The sequence below is a fragment of the Candoia aspera genome, chromosome 3, assembly GCF_035149785.1.
Source record: "Candoia aspera isolate rCanAsp1 chromosome 3, rCanAsp1.hap2, whole genome shotgun sequence".
NCBI lineage: Eukaryota > Metazoa > Chordata > Lepidosauria > Squamata > Boidae > Candoia > Candoia aspera.
In genome coordinates, this window is record NC_086155.1 from 190802131 (window position 1) to 190826999 (window position 24869).

The 24869-nt window shown below is 36.0% G+C and overlaps 1 protein-coding gene across 1 annotated transcript; it reads right to left on the reverse strand.

Annotated features, from left to right (window-relative positions):
* Window positions 1–2366: 2366 nt before the first annotated feature.
* EIF3E (eukaryotic translation initiation factor 3 subunit E) lies at window positions 2367–22996 on the reverse strand. The gene is made up of 13 exons (XM_063299596.1): window positions 22838–22996; window positions 19849–19963; window positions 18265–18382; window positions 17592–17634; window positions 16131–16235; window positions 12988–13113; window positions 10125–10249; window positions 7968–8094; window positions 7391–7492; window positions 6732–6841; window positions 4564–4666; window positions 3675–3809; window positions 2367–2521 (listed from the first exon to the last, which is right to left on the reverse strand). The coding sequence occupies exons 1-13, from the start codon at window positions 22925–22927 to the stop codon at window positions 2483–2485; spliced, it is 1338 nt and encodes a 445-aa protein (XP_063155666.1). The 5' UTR covers window positions 22928–22996; the 3' UTR covers window positions 2367–2482.
* Window positions 22997–24869: the final 1873 nt, after the last annotated feature.

Sequence of the window (24869 nt, forward strand, 5' to 3'; positions counted from 1 at the left end):
TGATTCCTTTTTTTCCTGGAAATAACATAGCTGCTATTGTTTCTGAAATGTTTGTTACATACCTGTTTTGGGATTGTGTCTCTGTTGATTAAGTAGTGGTAACAGCTCTCCTATCATCCAACATTTTTAGAAATAAATTAAAGAGAGGTGTAGACTTCAAAAGCACATTAAAATTTACAATGTATTTTATTCATGAATTGAAAGATAATTGAAACAGCTTTTCATTTTGTTTAGCCGATCTTTTTGTGTGTCCTAACAAAGGAAGAATCCCCCCTTTCAACCTGAGAGCCATATATAGATCTAATACACCACTGAAGATTTTTTAGAAAGTTAAAAACAAAGGAAGGGAAAAAGCGAAGTGCTTTTCTGTAGTTAATTTGGATCTTACTGTGGATCAAAAAAGAGGAAATATAGTTTGAGATGCTCTGAATTGAATAAACAGGTTTTTTTAAATTAGATGGTGAATATTTTTAGAAACCAGTAATTTTTCAGTAGAAGAAATATGTTGGAAAGTTTACAAGTAGCATTCTAGCTTAATCTTTAAAAATCTTTAAATTATTACACAAGAGCACTTTTGAGATCTGTTCATTATGCAACTAAAGTTACTTTAGCACTTATTTAGGGGTTATATAGTAGGCCTGGATCCAAATAATGGACATCTGTTTATAAGAGAATAACCAGATTTTCCCAGAGCTGTTTGTTTCACTTGAGATAAATCTCAACAAAAAAGCTGTTAAAAAATAAAACAGAAATTCACCTGGTTCAGTGGTGCCCTTGATCAGGGCTGCATATTCCTTTTTTTTTTAATCTAACTGTAGCACTTTTTTTTTTAAAGGTCCCCTTCAAACTTGGCCACTTGTTCTTTTAATTTTCCCAGAGTTAATTTCATGTTTCCACTTTTGTTCCTATTACTCACTGCTGAGATCTTGTAAGTCCCCTTAGGTATCTTGAGTAATTTTGGAATCATCTGCAAATAGCTACCTTACTGCTCAACAACAAATGACTGAGGAACTTCCAGTTTCTTAATGGGCTTCACTGCAGGAAAGTGAGCAGCAAATGCCACGAGCTAAAAGTCACTCTGAGTTCTTCTTTACCTTGCTACACAAGGAATGAAGTTTGAATAGAATCTCTGTAAGACACTGTCCAACCTAGAACATCTATTGAGTTTGTGCATACGAACACACACACACACACACGTAATACGTTTTAGGTTGTTAATTGCACGTATTCTCTATGAAGTGCATTTGAAGTTATAAATGCAGCCAGTGGAGCGGTACCCTGTCCAACACGGCCAGAAAAAAGTGACTTGGAAATCTGCTACTGATACTCATTTTAATGAGCTAAAACCTTATTTTTCTCATGATAATGAATTACAAATTGCCATAGACAAAACCTTTATATAAAGTTTTGATAGAAAAATTGGCATTTTTGTCATCATAAACACATCTCCTCTACTGTTCTTCCCCAAGAAGCAGTGCTTGCTCACTAAGTACTGCTGCAACCCCAGACAGGCTCCTCGGTGTAGAAATTTTCAGTGAGTTCCACCTCACCTCTAATCTTGGCCTATTCTAAACAAGGTCACAATTTATCACATCTGTTATTGACAGAAGTAATTTCCATTTATTTTTCTATATGTAATCATTCACTCACCACACTCAATTTTTATCATTTCTACATTAAAAGCAATGTTTTGTCATGCTACTGTTAATATTTTATTTCTTTTTAAAGTTGTAATGACTGTAAGTACACAAAATCATCTAAAAGTAGATACTACAACTATTTAGGATACATACTTTCCCTACTTATAGTTGTTTAATGATAGTTCCAGCAATCTGATATGTACTGTTGATTTCCATGGGGAAGAAAACACAATAAATTCATCTCTGGAGAAGGTATGTCCCAGTGACATATCTTTTTTTTCAATTTCAACCAATGAAGTTCAGAACCTTTGACAAGACTTCTTCCAAGCTACAGGAAAAGCAACCAAAAAAAGATGGTGTCACAAAGTTGATTGTCTGAACAAAAATGGGTATTGCCACCCACTTCTGGCTATAGTCTCATCCAGGCCTTGCTTCAGCCTTGCTCTTCTTGAAACCCTAACAGATTACCTCTGAGGTAAGACGGCATTCAACAGAAAATAATGGGTGCCATTTTAAGTTGAAGTGTGGAGAAAAAATCTGTAATATACTCTAATAGCAATGTTTAAACATGGATTTTTAAAAATATCTCCAGAGGGGCTTTTCATAGCTGAAATTTAAGTAACTCTTTTAAATTTAAATTAGATTTTTTTAAGCTTTCAAGCAATCACTAGTTTTGCTGACCTGAATAAAAACGTTTCACATATCCAATTAAAGATAGCCAACCAATTAAAAGTAGACAGTTTTATTCTGATTAACATGTACTGAAAAGTTCACATAATTATCACCCCTTCAAAACAGCACATAATTGTCAAATGAGGTTGTCTTTTGCTTCTAGAAGCATTTCAGTAGAAGCTGGAATCTTGAGTAGCCCAGTTCGGTGCCTTTAAAAAAAAGTAAATATGAAAATTAGAAAACAGTATGTCTTATATTCCTAATGAATAACTATAAAACTTTGGCTTTATGTATCAGAAAACACCGTATTTTTCCAAAAAGAAGACAGCCCTGAATATAAGAGAATCCCCACAAAAAGGAAGACTAGACGTAAAAAAGAAATACAGACAAAATTCCTCTGCAATGCCCAGCTTCTACCTTTAAACTCAGGGCTGTTAATTCTACCTGAAATCAATCCTGTTCTTTCCTCAAGCAAATATAGATGTGCATATCTATGTGTAAATATATGTATATGCAAACAGTCCCCTAAAAATGGCCAGCCTGGGATAAGTAAAGTTTGTATTAACTGAATTAATACCTACATTAAAATAAATTCCCTGTAAAATAAAATAATCACATTTGTAAAATCAACTAATGCCTATCTGTATACTATTTGTCATGGAAATACTCTCTCACACATACGAACTATCCTTATACATGGAAATAAAGCAACATACTACATCAACATCCATTCTCCTTCCTCCTTTCCAACAGAATTGGCAAAAACAGGCTAAACTGAGATGGAAAAAAAAAGAATAGCAATACTGGCAATGCAAGGGAACACAATGGCAGAAACCAAACACACACACACACCCCTAAATTCTCCTATCCTAAGAAATGCTAAACTTAAAACTAATCTTTCATGACACCCAGGCTTTTCATTGGAGACGAGGGGAGAAAAGACACTGTCTCTCTATATGATAAATGTGTTTAATTCAAACATCCTGAGCAAAAATATTTCCCTAAGAATATTCTACTCCGGAAAAGAGTTAAAGGGCAGATATGTAATTAATAAATTGAACACCCTTAATGAGATACCACACTTTTAGTAAGTTCTCCATTTTGGAGACTGCAGCCTACACTGCTAATATTGTCAGTATACTTTGGTCTCTGAGGTATATATTGGTCTTTGAGGACACTTGGCTTCCTTATTTTGCTTACATTAATTAATCTAGGTCAACTATTCACCTGACCTTTCTTAAATATATACTGATTTGACTTTGAATTACTGAGGAGAACTGAACCAAATTTCTCCTTATAGACTGTATTCTTCTTCTTTTGCATTCAATATTTTTAAAAAGAAAATATATATCTTCTGCTTACCTCAGCCCTACTGCCCTGGTTTAGTTTTTTCTCAATATTCATAGCCAGCATCTGACTCCGGAAAGATAAACTTTTGGTTTTTTCAATCACTTGCTGATAAGGAGATACTGCATTGTTCCCCATAACCACATGGCCCTTAAAGAAAACCCATAAACATATTACCCCAAAAAGTTTGTACAGGCTGTACAATTAATAGAGCTCACATTCAAAACTGGCAGATATATAGATTTTTATGGGTAGAAATTACTACTTAAGCTATCCTTGGTAAATTAGTACACTGTACCTTAAATTTTCCAGTATTTTCTCTGAAATTTTCAAACTATAGCTTAGATTATTCTTCAATTTAAGAAAAAAATATGTGACAGAAACTAGATCAATACATCTTTATCTTTGCCTCCCTCTCTCCAATGTGTTAATTCCTTACTTTATTATTTTATCCTGAATCTGGTTTCCTTTGGGACTTTGACCGTAAATTCATCAAAAAATACATCTGGGAATGGAATGGGCATCCTCCATGTGGCAATCAACTCCCATTTCTGCCTCCCCCCCACCCCAACCAAACATCCTGAAACTATATGGCCCAAGTGTGCTCATTTTGTTGCCAAATTTTAACAATGTAATTTTAAGGTTTTTGGTTAATGGCCAATTTCCTTTATAGAGATAATACTTGTATATTTTACAGAGAAGTTATAAACTACATATTACTGTCTAAATCGTTCGAAGCCTTCACTCCATATTCCTCTTAGGATGGTACTGTATACTAGTCATCTCTGAATCAAATACACATATACAGAGAGAGCAGAAACTACAAGAAGCACTTCATGTTCTAGTAGCTAATGAGTTTTAAGAGTTCACTATAAATCAGATTAGGGTGTTATATGGAGCCTACCAATTTTGAATCTATCTTGGCATCTAGCCTCGCATTTCGGATTAAGTTCACAATCCATCGCTCGGCTTCTTCAGGAGTCATATTTAATTTATCTGCCAACATACTGAGGAAAGGGAGAAATTAAAAAAAAAAAAGTTAATAGAATTATGTCCTTGTTTTGATCTTTGCACTACTTCCTAGGTTGGGATCATGCTGATATTGTGCTGAACAGCTAAATAATTTATTTTACAATTCCTACATTGAGGCCAGTTTTGTTTTCAATCCTGGCCCAGCATCAACCAGAAAAGAAGGTAATCAACCAGAAACGATGGTAAAATGGAAAAGCAAAATTCCCCTGTACCAAGATTTTGTTTCCCTGAAAGTCTAGATTAAAACTTAAACTAGACTTTTTAAAATATAATCTGGAATTTCTAAATGTAATATAAAGAAAAGTGGCCTAGCTGATATGTCTTAAAGAAGAGCTATTATTACTTGTTTGAAAATACTGTAATAGGAATACTTTAAGATCTGTAGTGGAATCTTGTATTTTTTTAGCCAATTAAACTATGCAAAATAAAAAGCAAGGTGGGGTAGTCATAAAAACAAGCAGCTATTACTTTCTAACTCAACAAACATATCTTGTAGCCAATCCAATTTATTTTAAGGCAGTCCAATGGTCTACCCAAGCTTTTAGAGACAGCTTATGGATCTTATTATATACTCCATGAAAACCAAATTAGATGTTATCCTACAGGTAAAGTTTATGAAAAAGGCCACACATTATAATGAGACAATATACCTGCCACCCAGACTCCACTGGAGTTGGGCGGCTAATGCCTTTACATTTAAATAAATAAAAAATAATTACAAAATATATACACTGGAGTGGTGAAGGAATTTGCTTTGGTAGGATCTTTGGTAGGATGACCAGTTTCAGCCAATATTCAAACAACACATAACTATAAGAAACCTCACTAAACTTTCTTCCATTTGCTGAATGTCCATTTGCTCTTGGTGAAGTAATTGAGGAAGGTTTTATATTAATTCAAGCAATAAAGCATTAGATAGGTATGCTGGTCTATGACTGAAATAAAATTGATTGATTGATTGATTGAGCATTAGATAGAGATCACTTTGATGTGCTTTATCAGATTGCTTGTTCTGAGACCTAAGAATTTCAAAAGAAGGCTTTTAACTACTGGGACAGACTTACAAAACTGTCACTTCATGACTAAATTTATTCCAGTATCATTACAATATGAGACAGCATTTGTGGTCCTGTTAACACACTTTCTGCAGATAGCATTTCCTGTGGCTTTCTACAACTTCTTGGCATTTCTTTTAGTTTTCTACTAATTTGAGAATTATAAAGCCTATTTTTTGCTAGCTTCTAGGCTTCAGTAAAGATTGCTGTTTTTTATTTGAAACATGGCCAACAGGTAACATTAGAGCCTCTATTTTAATAGTTCCCCAGTGCAATCCCTTTAATTTAAGTGCTACCTATTGCCTTTCTGGCCAACTATCTTAAAATTTAGTGCTTTCGAAGAGTAACTCAAGGTAGCATGGACTAACACTAACATAAAAGAGAAAATGGACATAAGATCAGTAGATGCTACAGTCCCTACAGCATTCATTTTGGCCAGGGACTGTAGCATCTACTGATCTTATGTGTATGCTCTCATTATAACTATGGATACACGTGTGCAGAGAATGTTCTTGCCTTCACAATTTTCTCTTTTATTTGCTATGCAGGAACACAGGATTCCATAATATTCACAGAACAGTATTTGGTACCTGAAGAGAAATTCCTGCCAGATAGTAATAAGCTATGTGGAATTTGAAGTTTAGATCACATATAAAACAAAAGCAAAACAAAGCATCAAGTATAACAACTGATAGAGAATTCTGGACCATCTGGACTTTTATATTCATTTTATATATTATTCTGTATTTATATTTATAATATTTATATTGTATTGTTATTTAATTTTATTTTTATTGTAAACAGCCCAGAATCCCTCTTCGGGGAGAGTTGGGTGGTGATAAATTTGATGGATGGATGGATGATGATTTTTAGAACACGGATTCTTTCTTTCTGGTTGTTTTGTTACTAATTAAGTATCTTCACATTATTACGATTTATCTGATTTTAGAAATTAGCATTTCTACTGTACTTCAAGTTCCCTTACTTTATGCTGATGCATTGGTGGATCCGGCAGAAAGTCTCAAATACAAAGAGTCGTGCATTCTCAATGAAGTCTTCAAGACATGCCACCAAGAAGAAGTCATTCACAAGAACCTGGAAGACAACACACAATTTATTTTCAGACATGGGCAGAGCAATGGGGGAACCAAGATTATATGGAGTACTTGCAAATACCTTCTTTAAATGACAATGTGGCTCAAAAATGCAAACCCTGTCAGAATTCCCCAAAACTCAAAACGCATTCCATATGGTAAACAACCCATACTGCACCATTTTCCCCGTGACTTCTTGGAAAGGAGTAAGACCGAACCAGACAAATATTATTCTGCTGAGCTTCAGAGATGCATATTTATACAGCCTTGGCTAAAGCAATTTAACACTATAAGCAAATGGCATTAACCTCAAGTTTAAATATAAACCAGCTACTGGCTTGGTTTCAGAATTTAATCATTTAAACGATGTGCTCTTTTGCTACAGGATAAATTTTCTCAATTTTAAACAATTCGCTCCTGATTTCAATGAACTCAAATTTTAATTGTCATTTTCACAACTATTCAAATATATATCTATGTCCAGAGATAATGTAACTGGTGAATATTTACCGGCTTTTAAATGTTAAGATTATTTTTTAAAGATTCTTACCAATTCACATTCTCTCAGCTTCTTTTGAGCTCCATCAAAGTCAACGTTCACATACAAACATTCTACAAATTCTGTTATTGGATCCTTGTAGGTGTAAGATTCCTGCATATTTTAAGAGCAGTTGTACAGCAAAGTAAGTACATATGTAAAATACTCAATGCCCATATGATCTATAGCAAAATGGTTTATACCTGAACAAGTGAAACAGTTTTAAAGTACTGCTAAGATAAAATGGCCATTATAAAAGTGACATTAAATATGACTCAGTGTCCTTAAAAACATTTTGTTTGTTTTTTTATGATCCCCACAAACATTAAATGATTTCCTTGGCTTCCAGCTTTTGGTTTAGCTCACCTGTCCAAAATGTATGCATCTAAATGCATTTTCAAAGGTACCCCTGAAATTCAGTGAAATCTTAATACAAATGCTGTAAAGTTCCCTTTGATTAAGAATACACTAAAGGTAAGTTTTTATTTGCCTACAGCACACAAACCCCAAGTTTCATTTTCAAGCTGACTTCTTAAAGCAAATCTTGAGCCACCACAGTAACTGACTGTTAAGCTTACACATTCCTTACCTGCTGAATAACCTTGACCAAGTCTTTCAATACCTGTCTTCGTTTTCTAACATCTTTGTTCGTTATCACAGCTGTAGTCAGGTATCGAAGAATATGTGGGCACATTGTCTGAATTGCATTAATATACCTGAACAAACAGAGTATTATTGAGATAATAAATATTTGGAATGTAATTAATCTTTCTGAACCCCGAAACTTCCAACATTTATTTACATATTTATGCTTGCCAGACAAGGGCCATTTGAGATTAAGCAACGAGAGAGCATTGAGCAGGGATGCTGAGTCCCTGAAACAGATTTTCTTTTTTTTTTTTTAAAGGTAGTAATCAGAAAGTTGGCCTTCAACTGAAACCCTAAACCTTTCTGTGAACCTAAAGATGTACCCCATGATAAAGTAATTAAATAATTAAAATGCAGGACATATAACAGTTACTACTGCCCTGGAATAATTTTAAAGAAAGTTGCATTTCCATTCAAAAGGCTTAACATCTTCAAAATATCAGAGGCTACAAAATGCATACTAGTTATAAGCAATATATGTCAAGTTACACAGATGAATTATGGCACAAAATATGAGCTCAGTGCCATTGTGCAAAATAAAGTTTCAGAGAGAGAAATGACTCAAATACTCGCCATAATAACAACTTAGTATAACTATCTGGAGGACAGTAATTGACTATGTTCAATCTAGAAATGAAATCATACACATTGTTTGTATATAACGGCCACTAATGATGAATCATATGCCCTTGGAACATAGTGCAATGGCAGTGAATCAGTGCATTACCTCATGAAACACTTACATCACTACCCAATTTCAATGAAATTGATAGCCTGTGTTGTTCCTTAAAATCATTGATAGCTTTAAATGGAATACAATTTCAATAACAAAAAGCAAAGGAGATGTGTGTTTATGACAGCTGCTACCAAAAGGTTTTACCTGAAATATTTCTTCATTGTTTCCTGTATCACATTAGTGCAAAAAGCTTCAAGTTAGAAGACAAAGATTAATTGTTAATCCCAGCCAGTTTTCTAAAGGAGTATCCCATGAAATGCTTTGTTAGCAGCTTTCAAAGCTGACATGGGGTTAACCAATTCAGCTCATCAGCAGAGAAGTACAAACTGACCTGTTTCCTAAACAGAGGTATTCAAATATGTATTCAGCATGATCCTACATGTTTACTAATATTCTATTAGCCAGCATTCTTTGCTGTTATTATTATTAGTAGTAAATGTTCTTTACTATGAAGCTATTATTTAATAACAATTATTACTATAATTATTATTATAACTATTAGCATAGTTCCCAACTATGCTAAGGAACAAATAGGTTTGCTCAGTTTTGGCTTAGTGTGTTGTGTAAACTCAACCATTCTGACGTAATCAAGAGAGCAAACCAGTTTATACTACTGCTGTTGACAATCTGTGGCCCCAAATTCAATTTGTGCACCTCTTGGAACTCCCCTTTGAGTCCTAAAAATCCCTCCAGTAGGAGACATGAAATATGTATATATCCCATGCTAAAATAGATGTGGCAGTTTCTTTAAAATGAGGGGAAAAAAGCTACTCTCCCCTTGAAAAAATAAAAATTAAGCTTGGCCCAAGTTATAGAAAATGTTTTAAAAGTGATTCAGAAGCAGCTGTTTGGAATTGCCCAAGCTCCTTTTAAGAATGTGGCTACTTTAAGGGTTGTATTAAGAGCAGCAGCATTTTCAAGCTTGCCCAAAAGCCTGAAAAAAGATGGGCTGCTTTATGAATAGCAGAGAGGGGCTGCGCTCATGTAAGTGCTTGTAAATTATTTTCAAAATAAGCAGAGCTTTATATTATAGCAATTTCACTTCAAGAATATACGGTAATCAAGCCAAATGCTGTAAAATTGTTAGGTGTACCTTCTTCTTTACAAGCTCCTTTAGCCTGATGTTCTCCAGATAAATTGGATTACAACTTTCAGAATCCTCAACAAGCATGAACACTGGCTACTCTGCAACACTTTGAACTGAGCTTCAGACTTGTGTTTACCAAATATTTCTTTCCTACCAAGATCTAAAGAATCTGAGAAAAATACAGTAACCCTCAAATATTCTGATTAAATCTTTCATATGCCCAGGTATGGAATAACTTCTATATCCTTGTTGTCTGTAAGTACAACGCAACTCACTGGGGCTGATAGAGGAAGAGATCGATGATGTTATCTCTGCCTTTAATATGGTTGAAGAAAACAAACAGGGACCAGTGAATGAGCCATGTTCTCTGCTGAAGAGCCTGGAGCGGAGAGCTGACGGACTGAAAAAGACATTTCCAAAATTAGTTTTTTTTTAAAACTATTAAAGCTTGTATTTTTGAGATCTGGTAGCTAAGAATTTAAACAAACGTCTCAAGAGACAGTGTCTTAGCAGTTCCCTGTATCTGATCCCATGTCATTCAGGAGTACACCCCAATGCTCCAGAAAGACTGCTCTGGGAGCAACAAGATGGTGCAGGGAAGAGAGAGGGGCATAGAACAGCTTTTTGTGGATCTTTTTTTTCCAATCTCTTAAGAAATCTTTAGCTTCTTCCTTACCCTGTTTCAAATTAAGATAGGAATACATCACAATTTTGAACTCCTTTCACTAGGATGGCTGGACAAGACTAGTTATACAACTTGCCACTTACCTATGGCATAAAGCAACTGCATGGCAAATTCTTTTTCTCTAACTATTCCCACAGCCACAGTACCAAGCAATATGTCCTAACTGAAAGAATGCAAACAGCTAATTGAATCGATCTTTACCCTTAATGTTAAAATTTTAAGTGACAAAAAGCCCCAAGAACATTGCTGCAAGCTAAGATTCTTCTGCTCACATACCACATACTGCTCATTGTAAGGGTGGGCTATTACTGCTTTACTTACTTTATTCTACTTAACTGAAACCAACCCAGGGGTGTCTACGTACCCTGTTAGATCTGGACTTTCACAAGGCATTAGAATCTTGGCTTTGCCATCTAGACTGAGGCCCTGGCAGTATGGGTGAGCCCCTTTCATGGTTGATTTGAATGTGGTATGTTATGCAAGTTCTTGGTTTTTTATATTTATTTATTTATAATTCAAATTTAGTCACCACCCATCTCACTCAGAGAGTAACTCTTATGCTATTGATGTTTTTAATTTTTTTGTTGTTTTTACAGTTTTTATCTTCTTTTTAATCCTCAGCTGCCCAGATGTACATATATGAGATAGGCGGCCTTATAAATTTATTAAATAAACAAACCAATACCAAGTGGCTACTACGAGAGCCACTTTTCCTATTAGCTTCTCAATGGCAGGAGTGAACAAGCCATAAGCCACATGGGGCTTCGCATGACTCCAATTGCACCCACCTAACAAAAAATTGCACTACTGAAACTTGGTGACAAAATGGCAGATTTTAGGTGGTGCTACCTTTGAGTGGTTCCCAACTCAGCAAAAACATAAATGTTTGAAAAGGGGTGATGCCCCTGGAAGGCAAATAGCTTCCATTTCCACCTTTAACACATGTCTTCTGCTCCCACAACTGCCTATTTTTAGGCTGTTTGGGATTGTTTCTGTGGGTTTTTTTTTTAAGGGGGTTTGCCCAGTGCACTGAGACACTTTCCAGAAATGTGTTAGAGGTTGTATCAGCATCTTCAGTGCCAAAAAAAAAAATCAATAACACCTTTCTGCATTCCATAATTGGTGAGGTACAACAAAGATAATGATAGAGAATATTAGATTTCTGGTGCTAATGCCTGGGCTGTTTGTAGCCCATGGAGATGGTCAGCTTGGATGAAACAAGTGGCAGCCAGAGTGCAGAGAAAAACGAAGTACACTACTGGGCATAGTACTATCCTCGGGATAATACAATCCATGCAGAGGAAGGAGCAGGGAGAAGAAAACTTACTGAGAGCTTACTTACAGTGCTGAAACTAACACAAAAACTTTTAGTAAAGTGCAATTATTTCATTGCAAAGCAACCTCAGAATTCATATAAAAACATACCATATATACTTAAAACTAATAATTAAACTGTTAAGATAGTTCAGTGAGGAGAACAAAGTTCAGCTGGCATCTTCAAAGATGTAGATTTGAAAGCGTCTTACCAAAAGTAATCCACATCCTTGATTTAAGCTAAAATAACTTAGTATTCAATGTTCCTGGGCATCAAGTTTAAAAACAAGTTTTTAAAAAAAACAAACCCTGAGACATTCAATTTTTAAGAAGTGTTATATTCTATCCCCACCTTGAAAAATAAGTTTTATAACATGCTGAAGAACCTGAAGTTTCAAGAGAAAATTTAAGATCAATTCATCCTTTTTGCTTAACACATCCAAAAAATAGGAACGCAACCATAAAATGTGTTTTGATTTATACGTAAGTTCAGAAAGTGGGAAAGGGTAAAATCACATGTTAAAGATGAAGTAAACATATTTTTCTCGTTCTTATTCTTTATTCTCCATGACTTACTAATTCTACCTGCACTTTGTCTGTTCAACTCCAAAGTTCTTGTCTATCTTGAAAGTTACAATTGAGTTTATATATATTTAATACGTTATGACCTCTCTTCCCGCACTACCTTCCTTCTATTTCAACCTATAACAGCAGATTATTACCTGCATATTGTATTTTGGCATGCTTCGATAAGTAAGATTCAAATACTGTTCTAAGTACTCTTCCAAGCACTGTTCCAAGTACAAAAGCAATACAGGAAGAGAGAGTGCTCTTATATATTTATTTATTTTATGGTTTTGGACCCTCTTGGTAACTAGCTTCTTGAGCCTCCAATTCTGAAAGCTGGACTCCAACCTTCTATCAGCTATGACTGGGTCATCAATAATTAACTGACTAAGCTCATTTTCCAGGCATGCAAAAACGTGAAAATATTGCCGGAAACCGAAGACTTCGAAGTGCACTGTTAGCCATAAAAAGACATCTGAGGAAAACATGAGCTGGTATTAAATATGTCAACATCCGCTAGGTGTCTTCCCCTCATCTTTGTTATGCGGGGAATCAAACAAAAACAAACTCACGCTATTATCAATTGTCTCTTTCAACCTTGTAAGGTCTTCCATGGCAGCATCCCAGTCCTGCATCAGAATTCCAGATGCCAGCTTTCCCCAGAGTGAGCTCAAAGCATTTCTATCTGTTGATGGAACCTGTTTTAAATAAGTGAATCCGATTACAATAACCGCAATAATTTAATATTTCTCTAGGTCAAACATTTTGATTAGAGACTGGCTGGCACCAGCAAACAGAGAATATACCATTGACATACTTGCTCCACAATTTTGGGAAAATGGGCTGTGTTTCATTTAGCAAATCAGTTTTGATTTTCAAGGAAACAATCAGCAGTAGGCATTTCCAAGGAGATTCAGCTGGAGATTAAAACAACAGGAAAGCCTGGAGAATTGGCAGCTACAGCTTCTGCACAGGATTTTCAATGCAAGCAATAACAATCCTTTCATTAACAATACTTCAGTATAGTTTGGGGTTTCACGCACTAATTTAAAAGGGTTTAAAGCTTAACTGGTAAAACCTCAACTCTACTGAAAAGATTTCCTAATCAGAATGAAGAAAATCTAGACAGGAAAACAGGCCACTAACTGTTTAACTGATTGGATCATTATGAATTTTCAACTCAAGATGTAATACAATGGCACTTGTAATATTCTACTTATGTTTCTCCCTTCTCTTTATTCTGAGTAAAGGCAACAAAGCACAGCTGAATGCCACATCATCATTCAAAAAGTGTACTTTTGGTCTCTGATAATTTCTGATCAATTCTTACGTTTTTCCCAACTTTAAAAATTACTGAAAGAAGCATGCAACTCCCACATTAGACCATTAATAGTATCGTATTTTGGAATGAGGAAAACGTGTATAAAACTTCTGAGTTTACTATAAAATTACTAAATCAAATTATATTGACGTGAAATCATGCAGAAAAAAGAAAAAGCACTAGCTAATGCTTAAACCTCTACCCTAAATAGCATTTTTTCACAAACTTTTGATATTTGAACAAAAATAGTTAAATCTTCCTTCATCTCAATAGACAAAATATTGTATCCAGAGAGACCAAAGAAATTAAAATTTGATACAGAGCCACTTCAGAAACTTTACAATAATGGAACCATCTATCCATCTATGTCTAAACGCATATAGGTAATGCTATTTTTCCTGCTATGAGATCACAAGATCTCTAATGGCAAATTTTCCTCTTGTTATTCTGACATACCCCCATGTAGCATTATTTGGCACTGCACATAACCTGTTTTTGCAGCAGGTTATGCAAGATTAGTTTGAGTATCTAGATTTTCCAAAATGTAGGTTTCCATTTCTTAAAAAAATAAAACATTCATTCAGCCAATCACAGTACATTTACTGTGCTAGGACTGTAAAAGAATACTAGATTTTCTATTTGGCTTCATTATCGACAAGTGATACAATAATTCTTTTTTATATTATATAAGCTCTTCAGGGCTAAGTTAACAGAATACTGATATAAGTCAAATGAGCAGCAACAGAAGTCCATTGCACCAAAACTGAAATTCTTTGGGGCTTAAATGATTTCTAAGCAATTTGAAAAAAATTCTCAACAGCAGCTGCTAAATCTAGCAGTACTGTTTATTAACTTCATTACTTTTATTTTTCTGAAAATTAAGGTATATGTTCTGTGGGTATTATATTGTCCAATAATCTTTATTTCCTTAAATTTAAACATTCTTTTGATAGCCAAACTATCATGCCAAAGTAGATCGTACAGTAAACCTTTGGATCTTTTTTGGGTGGTGGTGGTGGTGGTAAATAGGATGTCCATTACTCCTAAACGCCCATTAAATATCCAAATATTCACATTATTAACACCATTTGCATCAATTTAGGTCATTTCCATAATGACACAAATAACAGAAATTGACATAAATCTCCCAAGCTATTCCCAATACAGTGGACTTCATCAGTTAATTGTGGGCAGTGTGTGAACAGAAACTTTGTCTGTTGAATCCAAAGTCTGCTAAACCAAGATCCAATAAACAGAGTTCACTGCACTAGAAACTAAGCAAGTAAATGAAAGAAAACCAAAAATATTAGAAATAAATCAATAATCCACATTCATAAATCACACTAAAAAGATGAAGATCTATGTTTTCAGTTTTCTTCTCCCTCTGGTAACTTAAAATCATGAGCTATCTGCAAGTCAGGAAGTTGGCACTTCTCAGATGGGGGAGGGGGGACATGGACATTGCTAGGAATAGATAGGTTCTTCTAGCAAAGGAGGAACATCACCACAAGTATCACATCTGTTTAAATCAAATTTTTGTCACACACAACTGCCAAAGGAAATGTATCAAGCAATCTACAGAGATATCCCTTAAGAATAGATACAGTAAACACATGCAACTGATCTTTATTTGCCTTGTTTGCAGTGTATGTTGCTTACTGAGGCTGTGCAGTGCTTCTAATTTAACCCCACATGATGCCACTCTTGTCTGCAATCACACAATACCAGGAAAATGCACCTGCTTTAAGGAGTTGGCCCTGTGTTCTTTGAAGCACCTTTTCAGAATCAAATGCAAACATGCATTTAGGTTTATGTATTTGGAAATCAACTTATATCGATTATGTGCCATCAAGTCAGTGTTGACTCTTAGCAACCACATAGATATGTTTTCTCCAGGACAACTTGTAATTATAACATGAAAATTTAAAAATAGCCATCCTAACCAACCTAAAACTTAAAACTTTAGTTTGGTTAACTACAGAAGCATCAACTTATAAAAATTTGTTCTATTTAATGCAAATGTAGTATTTCTAGTCAGGCAAGTTAGAAGTACAAAGTTTCCAGATTACTCTTAGGAATTAAACACACAGACCTTAAGAGGCTACGATGGTCCTGAGGAGCTGATAGTAGCAGATGAACATATGGATTTTACTGATTATGTTATGAATTGTACTTTGATGTGTTTAGAAGTATAAGCCAACTAAAGTAGTAAGTGAAATACAAATTGCTATAATATATAAAATGGCAATATCCCTTCAAAAATACATAACCATATGAACTATGTCCCTAAATTAAAGTGCAGTCCATGTACAATTTATTATTGTACACCTACTATCTAGAGGATCCTGTGGCAAGTTAGATCATAATTTAGAAGTATAATATAAAGATACTTACCAATACTCTAAACAAGTATAGATATTCTGATGCTGCTGTATAATTACCACATTTATACTGGAATTTTGCGAATCTATAAAGACTATCTAGATATTCTTGCCTAAACTGAAAAACATAAAGAGAATAAGTAGTATCAAGAAAAAGTTAATAATATTTAAGATCTAAAATTTCTTTAAAAATGCATAACTGGGTAGCAAAAAGTGATAGTATGTTCACATCATTGTCCTGCTACATCAGACTGAACATAGAAAATAGACACTGATCAAAATTAGTGATTTTGTATTACTATGAATGAGCTAGCCTAGAATCACTCAAATATATTTTATGCTCTATTAAACTTGATTTTTCTACACAGAAAAATGTTCAAAGTGTTACAATTCTCCTACACTTAATATGGCTAACCATCTCGTTAAGCTGCACATTTAAGGCATATACTGGAATACTAAAATGATAACCATCTACAGAAATGAGCTTTAACTATACAAAAGTCCAGAATGAGACATAATTACACTCATAATCAATAAGTTATTTGGTCATTACTGGCAGAAAAGGACTATATGAAGCAGCTAGGCAGTGACTCTGGGTTCTAATTTATCTTCCTTAAAAATTAACTGAACATGCTGACTGAATTCTCATGTACTAAAGCCAACAGGCACCCAAGTCTTTCACCTGGACAGCTTTCCTTGTTTGGTTCAAAATGGATGAAAACAGGGCACATTAGGGTAATAATTCAGTTGTAGAATTGTCCATGCTCTGCTGTTGGAACAGGACCTGTTATTTTGCTTTACCTACTTATCCTTATTTACTAACGTTTGAAGTGAATTCAAACAGGCTGTCTGTATTTTTTGCATGCCTGGAAAGTGGTTTACCACTAAGTTTAAAGGATTTGCAAGAATAATCCTGAATACCTTAACTAAATAAACTGGATTAATGACAGAGATCTGGAAGATTACCTTAGGGATGGAAGACAGGTACTTATTTCTTTAAAATGTATTTTGTATTCTAATTTCATTTTTATTATGTTGAGATTCACGTATTATCAATAGGTGAATTCCTAATTTTTTTAAAAAAAAAAAAACCCTAAATACTTTAAAAGTTAGATTAATGTGCAAGACCGGACTGAATCAGAATGAGGGTGATTCTTAGAAAGACTGTGTATTGCCAAAAGGATACCACATGGTTCTTCCTCTCTTCCACAGCCTGCCCAGAAAGCAATTATTCTAATACTTTCTAACCATAATTTGGAAGAATTACCTAAATATACATTATTATATGCCATATCAACAATGATTTAATTTCAAAATTATAAAAAGTAATCACAATTGTAGGAATATTTAATATCAGGAACAAATTTAATATTTGTTCATTTTTTCATTAAATGAGATTCACAAGCGGCATTTAAAGTACAAGGCAAAAATAAAAGTTTAACTCAGTTTTATAGATTTAATAGTAAATACATACACCATGCTTGTCGGCTAAGTAGTCAAATAGCATCCGACCATCCCTGTAATAAATAAAAGTTAATTTGTTATGATAGGCATATTTAAAAAAAAATTAAAATATGACTGCTAAAAGATAATTCATTTCAAACAACCTTTTATGGATACTAAGTCTTTAACGCCAAAGCAGAGATAGTGTGCCCATGCAGCACACTATCCAAGCTTAACATTTAACTATGATCAATTGACCCACACAACAAACCACAATTAGTCATATTTTGACAGCTTGTAATCAAATTGGATTTGAATGTAGTGCACAGGGGATAGGAAAATGTTAATCCTATTCCCCCCCTCCTGGCTTTGTTCTTGGAAAAAAAAAATCATACGCTTGCAGTGGATAAAAAACAAAATGGGAATAACTTTGGATTCACTCCTTTTCCCCTTCTCATTTTCCTGAAGGAATAGTTTCATACAGAAATACTTTCTTGGCAATTTAATCTAAAGCATTAGGCACATTTACTAAGGAACCTTGCTCAATTAATTATGTGGGACTCACTTCTGTGTAGACAAGCCTAGCAGTTCGCTGTGAACAGCATCACTTACCCACAGAAAAACCTTTAACTGAAGAAAAGCAGCAGATTTTCAAGCATTTCATGATGTTTATAACAGAGGAAGACCACATGCAGAAGTTTTACCTGGTGGACTGCATTTGAAGTGTTGTTTCTTTGTCCTCAAACATCTTAACAATTGGATCCATTTCTTCCTGAAGCAGTTGTAGTTGTGCAACTACTGTGTTTCTCTTCTCACGTAAGGCTGGATGAAAAATAAAATATAACTGGTGATCTATGCAAGCTATAATTCTAAGCATATGGATATAATAGTATATATTCCAGCATTCACAGCTACTTTAACTAACCATACTTTATTAAAAATATAACTTTACAAAATTTTTAGCAGAAAGTATCATAGATGTAAGGTTACCATCTAATACCAAATTAGATACATTGTACATTTAATACAAACGTGATGTAGCTTTTTTAAAATTATTATTTTGGGCTTGGCAAAATGTGACAATTCATTTCAAGAAAAGAGCTATTACTGTATCTCCTTTTGAAGGACACAATTTGAAACCATGGTTTTCTGTTGTAACTATGAACTACAGCAATCTGAGAGACTATGAGCCCCAGCTTATTTTTTTTTCCTGTGTTCTATCCATTTCTTTTAGCATTAGCAGAAGCCATAGATACTGGACAAATAAAGTTGTGATTACGTTGGTCTTCTGAAAGATTGCTTCAGGCTTGTTCAACAAATGAAGACAATAATAGTTTAGAAGTTTGAAATTAAAATGAAATTTTAAAACCATAAATGATACAGCAAAATTACTCAAGACTTTAGATGTTTAATGAGTGCAGTGGAAAAAAGAACATGGGCAAACTTTTAAATCCAGAAAACGTGATTAATGCAAAAGAAGACAAACAGAAAAAAAGAAATAAAACAGAAACATGTTTCCAGAAAACACTGAATTATCAACCACAGTGATGTTCTACCTCTGAGAATTTATAGCGAATTAGGTGGGAAGACTATGCACAAAGTTTGACTTGCCAGATAAGCAGCATTCCAGGACAGATGAATTATCCCTAGTTTCAGGGGAATCTTGTCATTAAAGGCAACAGGGAAGGAGAGAAGAGTCATCTGGTTAACACTGATTTTGTGCAATGAATGCTCAGTTAATATTAGCTAATGATGCATCATGTTTGACAGGATGCGAAATAGGGCATTTCCAGACTTCTCATATGTTGTCTGCTTTTTTTCCTTCAACCATCCAAATAAGAAGGACAGACTCAGTTCTCTCCCAAATCTCGGGGCTTCCTCATGTTCCCATAAAGAAAACAAAGTTTCCAGAACTAGAAGACAGAAATATGGGTATACTTCACCTATATCTCAGACACTGTGTCAGATGAGACAATTTTCAGTAAATAAGGGAGAATAATTGGCCTTCTTTTGTCTCTAAATCTGGATTAAATAAGGGTTTTTTGCCTCCCTATTTCAGATTATACATACCCAACTAGAGCTATACCAGGAACTATGGAAATGCAGATGAACACATAAATAAGATAATTTAAAGAATGGAACGTTTATAGAACATTACATTTCTTCTGAATCTAAGCCTTCTGATCTGAAGTTCACTACAAGATTTTATTTATGAATTTTATTTCTTTGAATCTATGAAGACCGACTAGAGATTATGCAACAGTTCTGTTTAAAACCAAACCACATACCTTGAGGAATATCATCAGAATAAAGATTTCTGTAGACATCCATAGCAAAGTCCACCATGTTGGTGTCATCAAGGAGATCCAGTTTTCCTTGCAGTAGTTCCTTTTCATCGTATATCTGGAAAAATAATAATGTCTGTGAAAGAATTCCTATTTCTTTCCTTTAATTTCAAGTTTATTTCAGCATATCATTATTTAGTATGGTATCCTTTGGTCCAAGGAGTTTCATAGTCTGCCAAGTAAACAGTTTATTAATACCTATACTCATTCAGGTACCCTGAATCTGCTCCAGAAGGTTACAGTCTTGGGACACAAGTAAAGAGGAGAGAAATTAAAAATCATACAGACTGAACAGAAACACATTAACAGTGGATATAGCCAGTTTCTTTTTTTTTTTCTTTCTCTATCTTTCATTATTTCAATTCATCTCAAGTTCATGACTCTGGGTGTGCTGCTGCTGCTTTTGTCAGAATGTTGAAAGCAGTATCACAAGTATCTGCCCCTTTTGAGCATGTATGCAACACTGTGACACAAGTAGAAAGGAAACAGAGTTTGTGCTACGATGCCACAATGCTGATAGTTACTCTGACATCCCTTGCACATCTCTGGATATGGCCCACAGTACCATGTTACATAAAGCAACATCTGAGATTACTAAAACTGGGCCCTGCCAGTTACCAAAAGCCTTTAGTACAGAATTCATCCTGCAACTGGGCAATGTGCAATTTACAGACTTTTGAGTTAATTAGGTGGCATGATTTGCAGACCTCTACCATCTTTTTCTTGAAATCAAGACACCTGAGCAATTAGCTTCATGCTTTCAGTTTAACTTACTAGTTTCAAGTCATCCATTATGATCGGCTTTTATCCAAAAGATTTCAAAATGCAGAGTGAGACTCTTCACTTCATTATGCTTGCCATCTGTTACCTTTTTTAAAGATTATTGTAATTTCTTTGATTGCTGTAAAATGCCCAGAGTTATGGAGAGTTGAGGCAGCATACAAGTTTAATAAATTATTATTGTTATTGTTATTATTACTACCAACTCACATGTAATTCATACAGTTTCAATTAAACACAAGGGGCATAAATTGTAAATAGCATCCAAAAACAAGGGCTAATCAGATTTTTCTGCACAAAGATAGTGAGCATTACAGACAATTTGTTAGTATAAACCATCCTAACATGAGCTCTCAGACTAGAGAAAGTCATGCCCTCATACTGGAGATTTCATGGTTCCATCATCCCAGGGGAAGGGGCTATTTCAGTATATATATTCCTGTGGTTAAGTAAGGTGTAGAGACTGTAAGCATTATAGGAAAGCCTTTTTTGCACTGATTCACAAATAATCCCATATACAAGATGTAATTTTGATTCTAAATATAATTTTTATATTTCTGTTTTTGCATTAAATTCATACATAGATATATGAATACAAAGAAGCAGCTGGCAGCATATACTATTAACAATAAAATACCATACTTTCAGTTTAACATAAATAACTCAGACTGAAATGTGCATTAGATTTCATATTTAGGTGACACAGCACATGGAGCTTTAGATAAATGACTTGACTGAGAAGGATGGACCTTCAGTCACTTTATTTTGATTGATTATAGCCTGGCAGCAACTGTCCAGCTTTTAGTGTTCTAAGATTTTTATAGATATTGTTATATAGTAATAATTGTAAATCCACTGTAACAGACTGGATTAGGGAAACTGAAATAATAGGATGGCAGTGTATTTATCAGGGCTACGCAATGCTTCAGATTCAACTCCCAAAATGAGCGTGTTTGGGCACAAACACAGCACCTGTCCCCAACTTTTTAAAGCAGCCATGTCTTTTCCTGTGATCATGAAGCAGTTGCTATAAAGAGTTGCAGACACTTACTATGCTTCTGTCTTTGTACACTCCAAAGTATCTTTTGGAAGTAAATCCAAAGCTCTACTGCTTAAATCTAGCATTATATAATGATTCATACTGAAAATTTTCCAATTTTTAGAACAATTTCTTAACCCACTATTCTACAGCATCTCTTGCAGACTGTGCCAGCTGCAATACTGTTACAGAAGATGTCTTTTTTTAAGAGAGCATTATATAGAAGTCAATTTATAAAAAGTACAATAGAACCAGAAATCAACGCACTCAATTCCCAAGAACTTCACATGTTATCCAGCTATTAAGATTACTACTAATTTTGCAGACTTCCAGAGGGAGGGCACTTAGCAATGTGTTCCAACAACACCAAAAGTACCTCGTACCACCTAAAATTACAGTATTACAGCACAGCCATTGTAAACCGGCTAAGGACCATGCTTATGCATCTGATGCAGAAGACTCTTCTGCACTATGAGATTCTTTACTACTTAAGTAAAATGGGAATGGGAATTTGGAATGAAAAAGCTTTTCTTCCACGTTATATAGAAGGAGAAGATGATCTCAAGTCGGCCCTTTTCTAAACTTTAAAAGCCGTACATTATACAGAAATTATATAAAATTATATAAAAATTATATAAAAGCCATTATACAGAAATGGCTCCCAAGCTCAAAAGAAACCTCTTCATCAGTAAAAGGTAGCTTTACTGCATCAGTTTCCTGGGCACCGATACAAACATGCCGATTGGGAGGGGAGGGGAAATAGCTGCATTTCATCCTAACGGGCTTGAGATTTCGTGGTGGTCTCCCATCCAAGTACCGGCGCTGCTTGACGTCCTAAATCCGCCCAGCCGGCTATTTAGAACAAGTCCGGTAACTAAATCTACAAATATGGTTTGAGAAAAGTCACAGCTCGAGGGTTCGCTAGTGAGCCGGAGCTTTCTCCTTCGCGAACCTCGGTCACCGCGCCACGCACACGGCGGCAGGCCTCACTCAAACGCCGCCTCACAGCGAGCGGCCCAGGCTCACTCGGGCCAGGCCGGCTTCAACGAGGTTCCCAGAGAGTTTCCGCCGCGAGTCCCCGCCGCTCGTGGACTGGAGGGTCGCCGTACTCACCCCTTTGACGGAGAGGAACTCGAGGAGCGGAAAGACCAGGTGCCGGTCCAAGAAGTGCGCGATGCGGTTAGTCAAGTCGTATTCCGCCATCTTGGGCAGACGGCTGAGGAAAAGGCGGGCCCAACGCACGCCGTCGCCAGAACGCCGAGCCTTGACTGCGCACGCGCGGCCGGGCGGGCCTGTCCGCTCTCCTTTAGGTGGATCAGTTGAGCCGGGCGGTTCTTTAGCCGTAGACATGAGCTGCGCATGAGCATGATAGACTGCCTTCTCCCCACCTGACCCGTACGTCATCCTCCTCCGCTGAGGGCCTCAGTCCTGGGCGGCTTCGTAGGCAAAGCATCGGTTTGGCTGGTTCTGGGGCAGTGGCTCGATTTATGGAGGTCCCTCCGCATACGCTTGCCTTGACAACTCATATCTTGCAGTGTAGGGCAGTTTCTCAACCTCAGCCACTTTAAGATGTGCGGACTTCAACTCCCAGAATTCCCCCAGACAGCTGAGGTTGAGAAATACTGGTATAGGGTGTGTTCTCAGGCCACGTTTAGCTGAACCCTAGTTTATTCATCTGTGGCTCAGGAATCACTAAATAATCTCAGGAAGTGCACAATGCAGATATTTAGATCAAAGTATTGGTTGTAGCGCACAGTTTGGTATTGTAGCGACAGAGACGATGACAAGCTGAACTTCATTAGTGATAAGCTTGGTGGTTTAATATGTTTTGTGGGCTAAGCTCGTGAGATCAAGCTCATAGCATTCACAGACCAGGTCCAACTTGTCTTCCTCCCATCCTTGAGAGCCCGTTGGTGCTACTGACCACACAAGTTTCAGTGCTCAGTAGTTTCAAGGCAATAATCGGTAGATTCCCTGATGTCTTTTTCCTTCCCTCCCTATATTATCATAAAGGGGGGGGGGATAAAAAAAACCAAGATAGTGGCCACAACCAAAAGATCAAAACTCCACCTCTTTTTTATGTGGCCAGACACACCATATTGACTTTTTTGACCCCATCCCCCTCTTCCCCCTTCCTCCTGCAGATTCTCCTAGTCACCACCCATTGCTTTCCTGAACCCAAAGAGGAAAGGCTGTGTCAGTTGAGTTTGAAATCCTTTTCTCATTGAATTGAATTTACCTTGAAGGTAGAGAGTGTAAACTTCTGCTCCAAAGATCTGATACCTTGGCAGGGTTAGGGGCAGAAAGCCACCAACATCCCAAAATGAAAAAGTGAAACAAAAGGCAAGGAGAATGAGACCACAATGGAGAACTATTGTCTTGGACCTTCTATAAAAAGATTTATTGCAGCCAAGCCTCAAAATCCCAAGCCTAAATGGAACAAGTGTAAGAAGTTATTTTTGAAAGTTACTTACTAACTGTTTCTGCTCAGCCTGGCCCCTGCCCTGTCACCTCTTTCTCCTGCCACTGATTTTCTGATTGGAAGATGCATGGGGCAGAAACTTAGTTATTTATTTAAAACATTTATATAGCCAACCATCTTGTACCAAACTCTGGGCGGCTCACAACCAAGAGATAAAACCACATCTATGTACAATAAAAATACTAAAACCAAAAGACCTGGCATCATAGCTAAACTTTCCCATACAGCCCACAACAGGTTCATGTCACAAAGCTCACCCTATCCCAATGCTTGGCAGAAAAGCCAGGTCTTGAGTGCTCTTCAGCAGGTTAAAAGGGGGTGGGGGCTGTCGAATTTCAGAGGAAAGGGTGTTCCATAGGATAGGGGCTGCCATGGAAAAGACACTTCTCTTCCGCATAGCTGAAAGGCAGCACAGCACAAGAAGTGGCCTCCCTCCTCCTGTTTTTCTCTCTGTCCCTTTCCAGTTCTCCCCCTAAGGATTGGCACACCCCCAGCCTCTGTTTTGAAAAGCAAGGAAGACAGCACCATAGAGAACCACCTACAGCAGTGTTTCTCAATCTTGGCAACTTTAAGATGTCTGGAGTTCAACTCCCAGAATTACTCGTTGAAATCACCATGCCGGCTGGGGAATTCTGGGAGCTGAAGTCCAGACATCTTAAAATT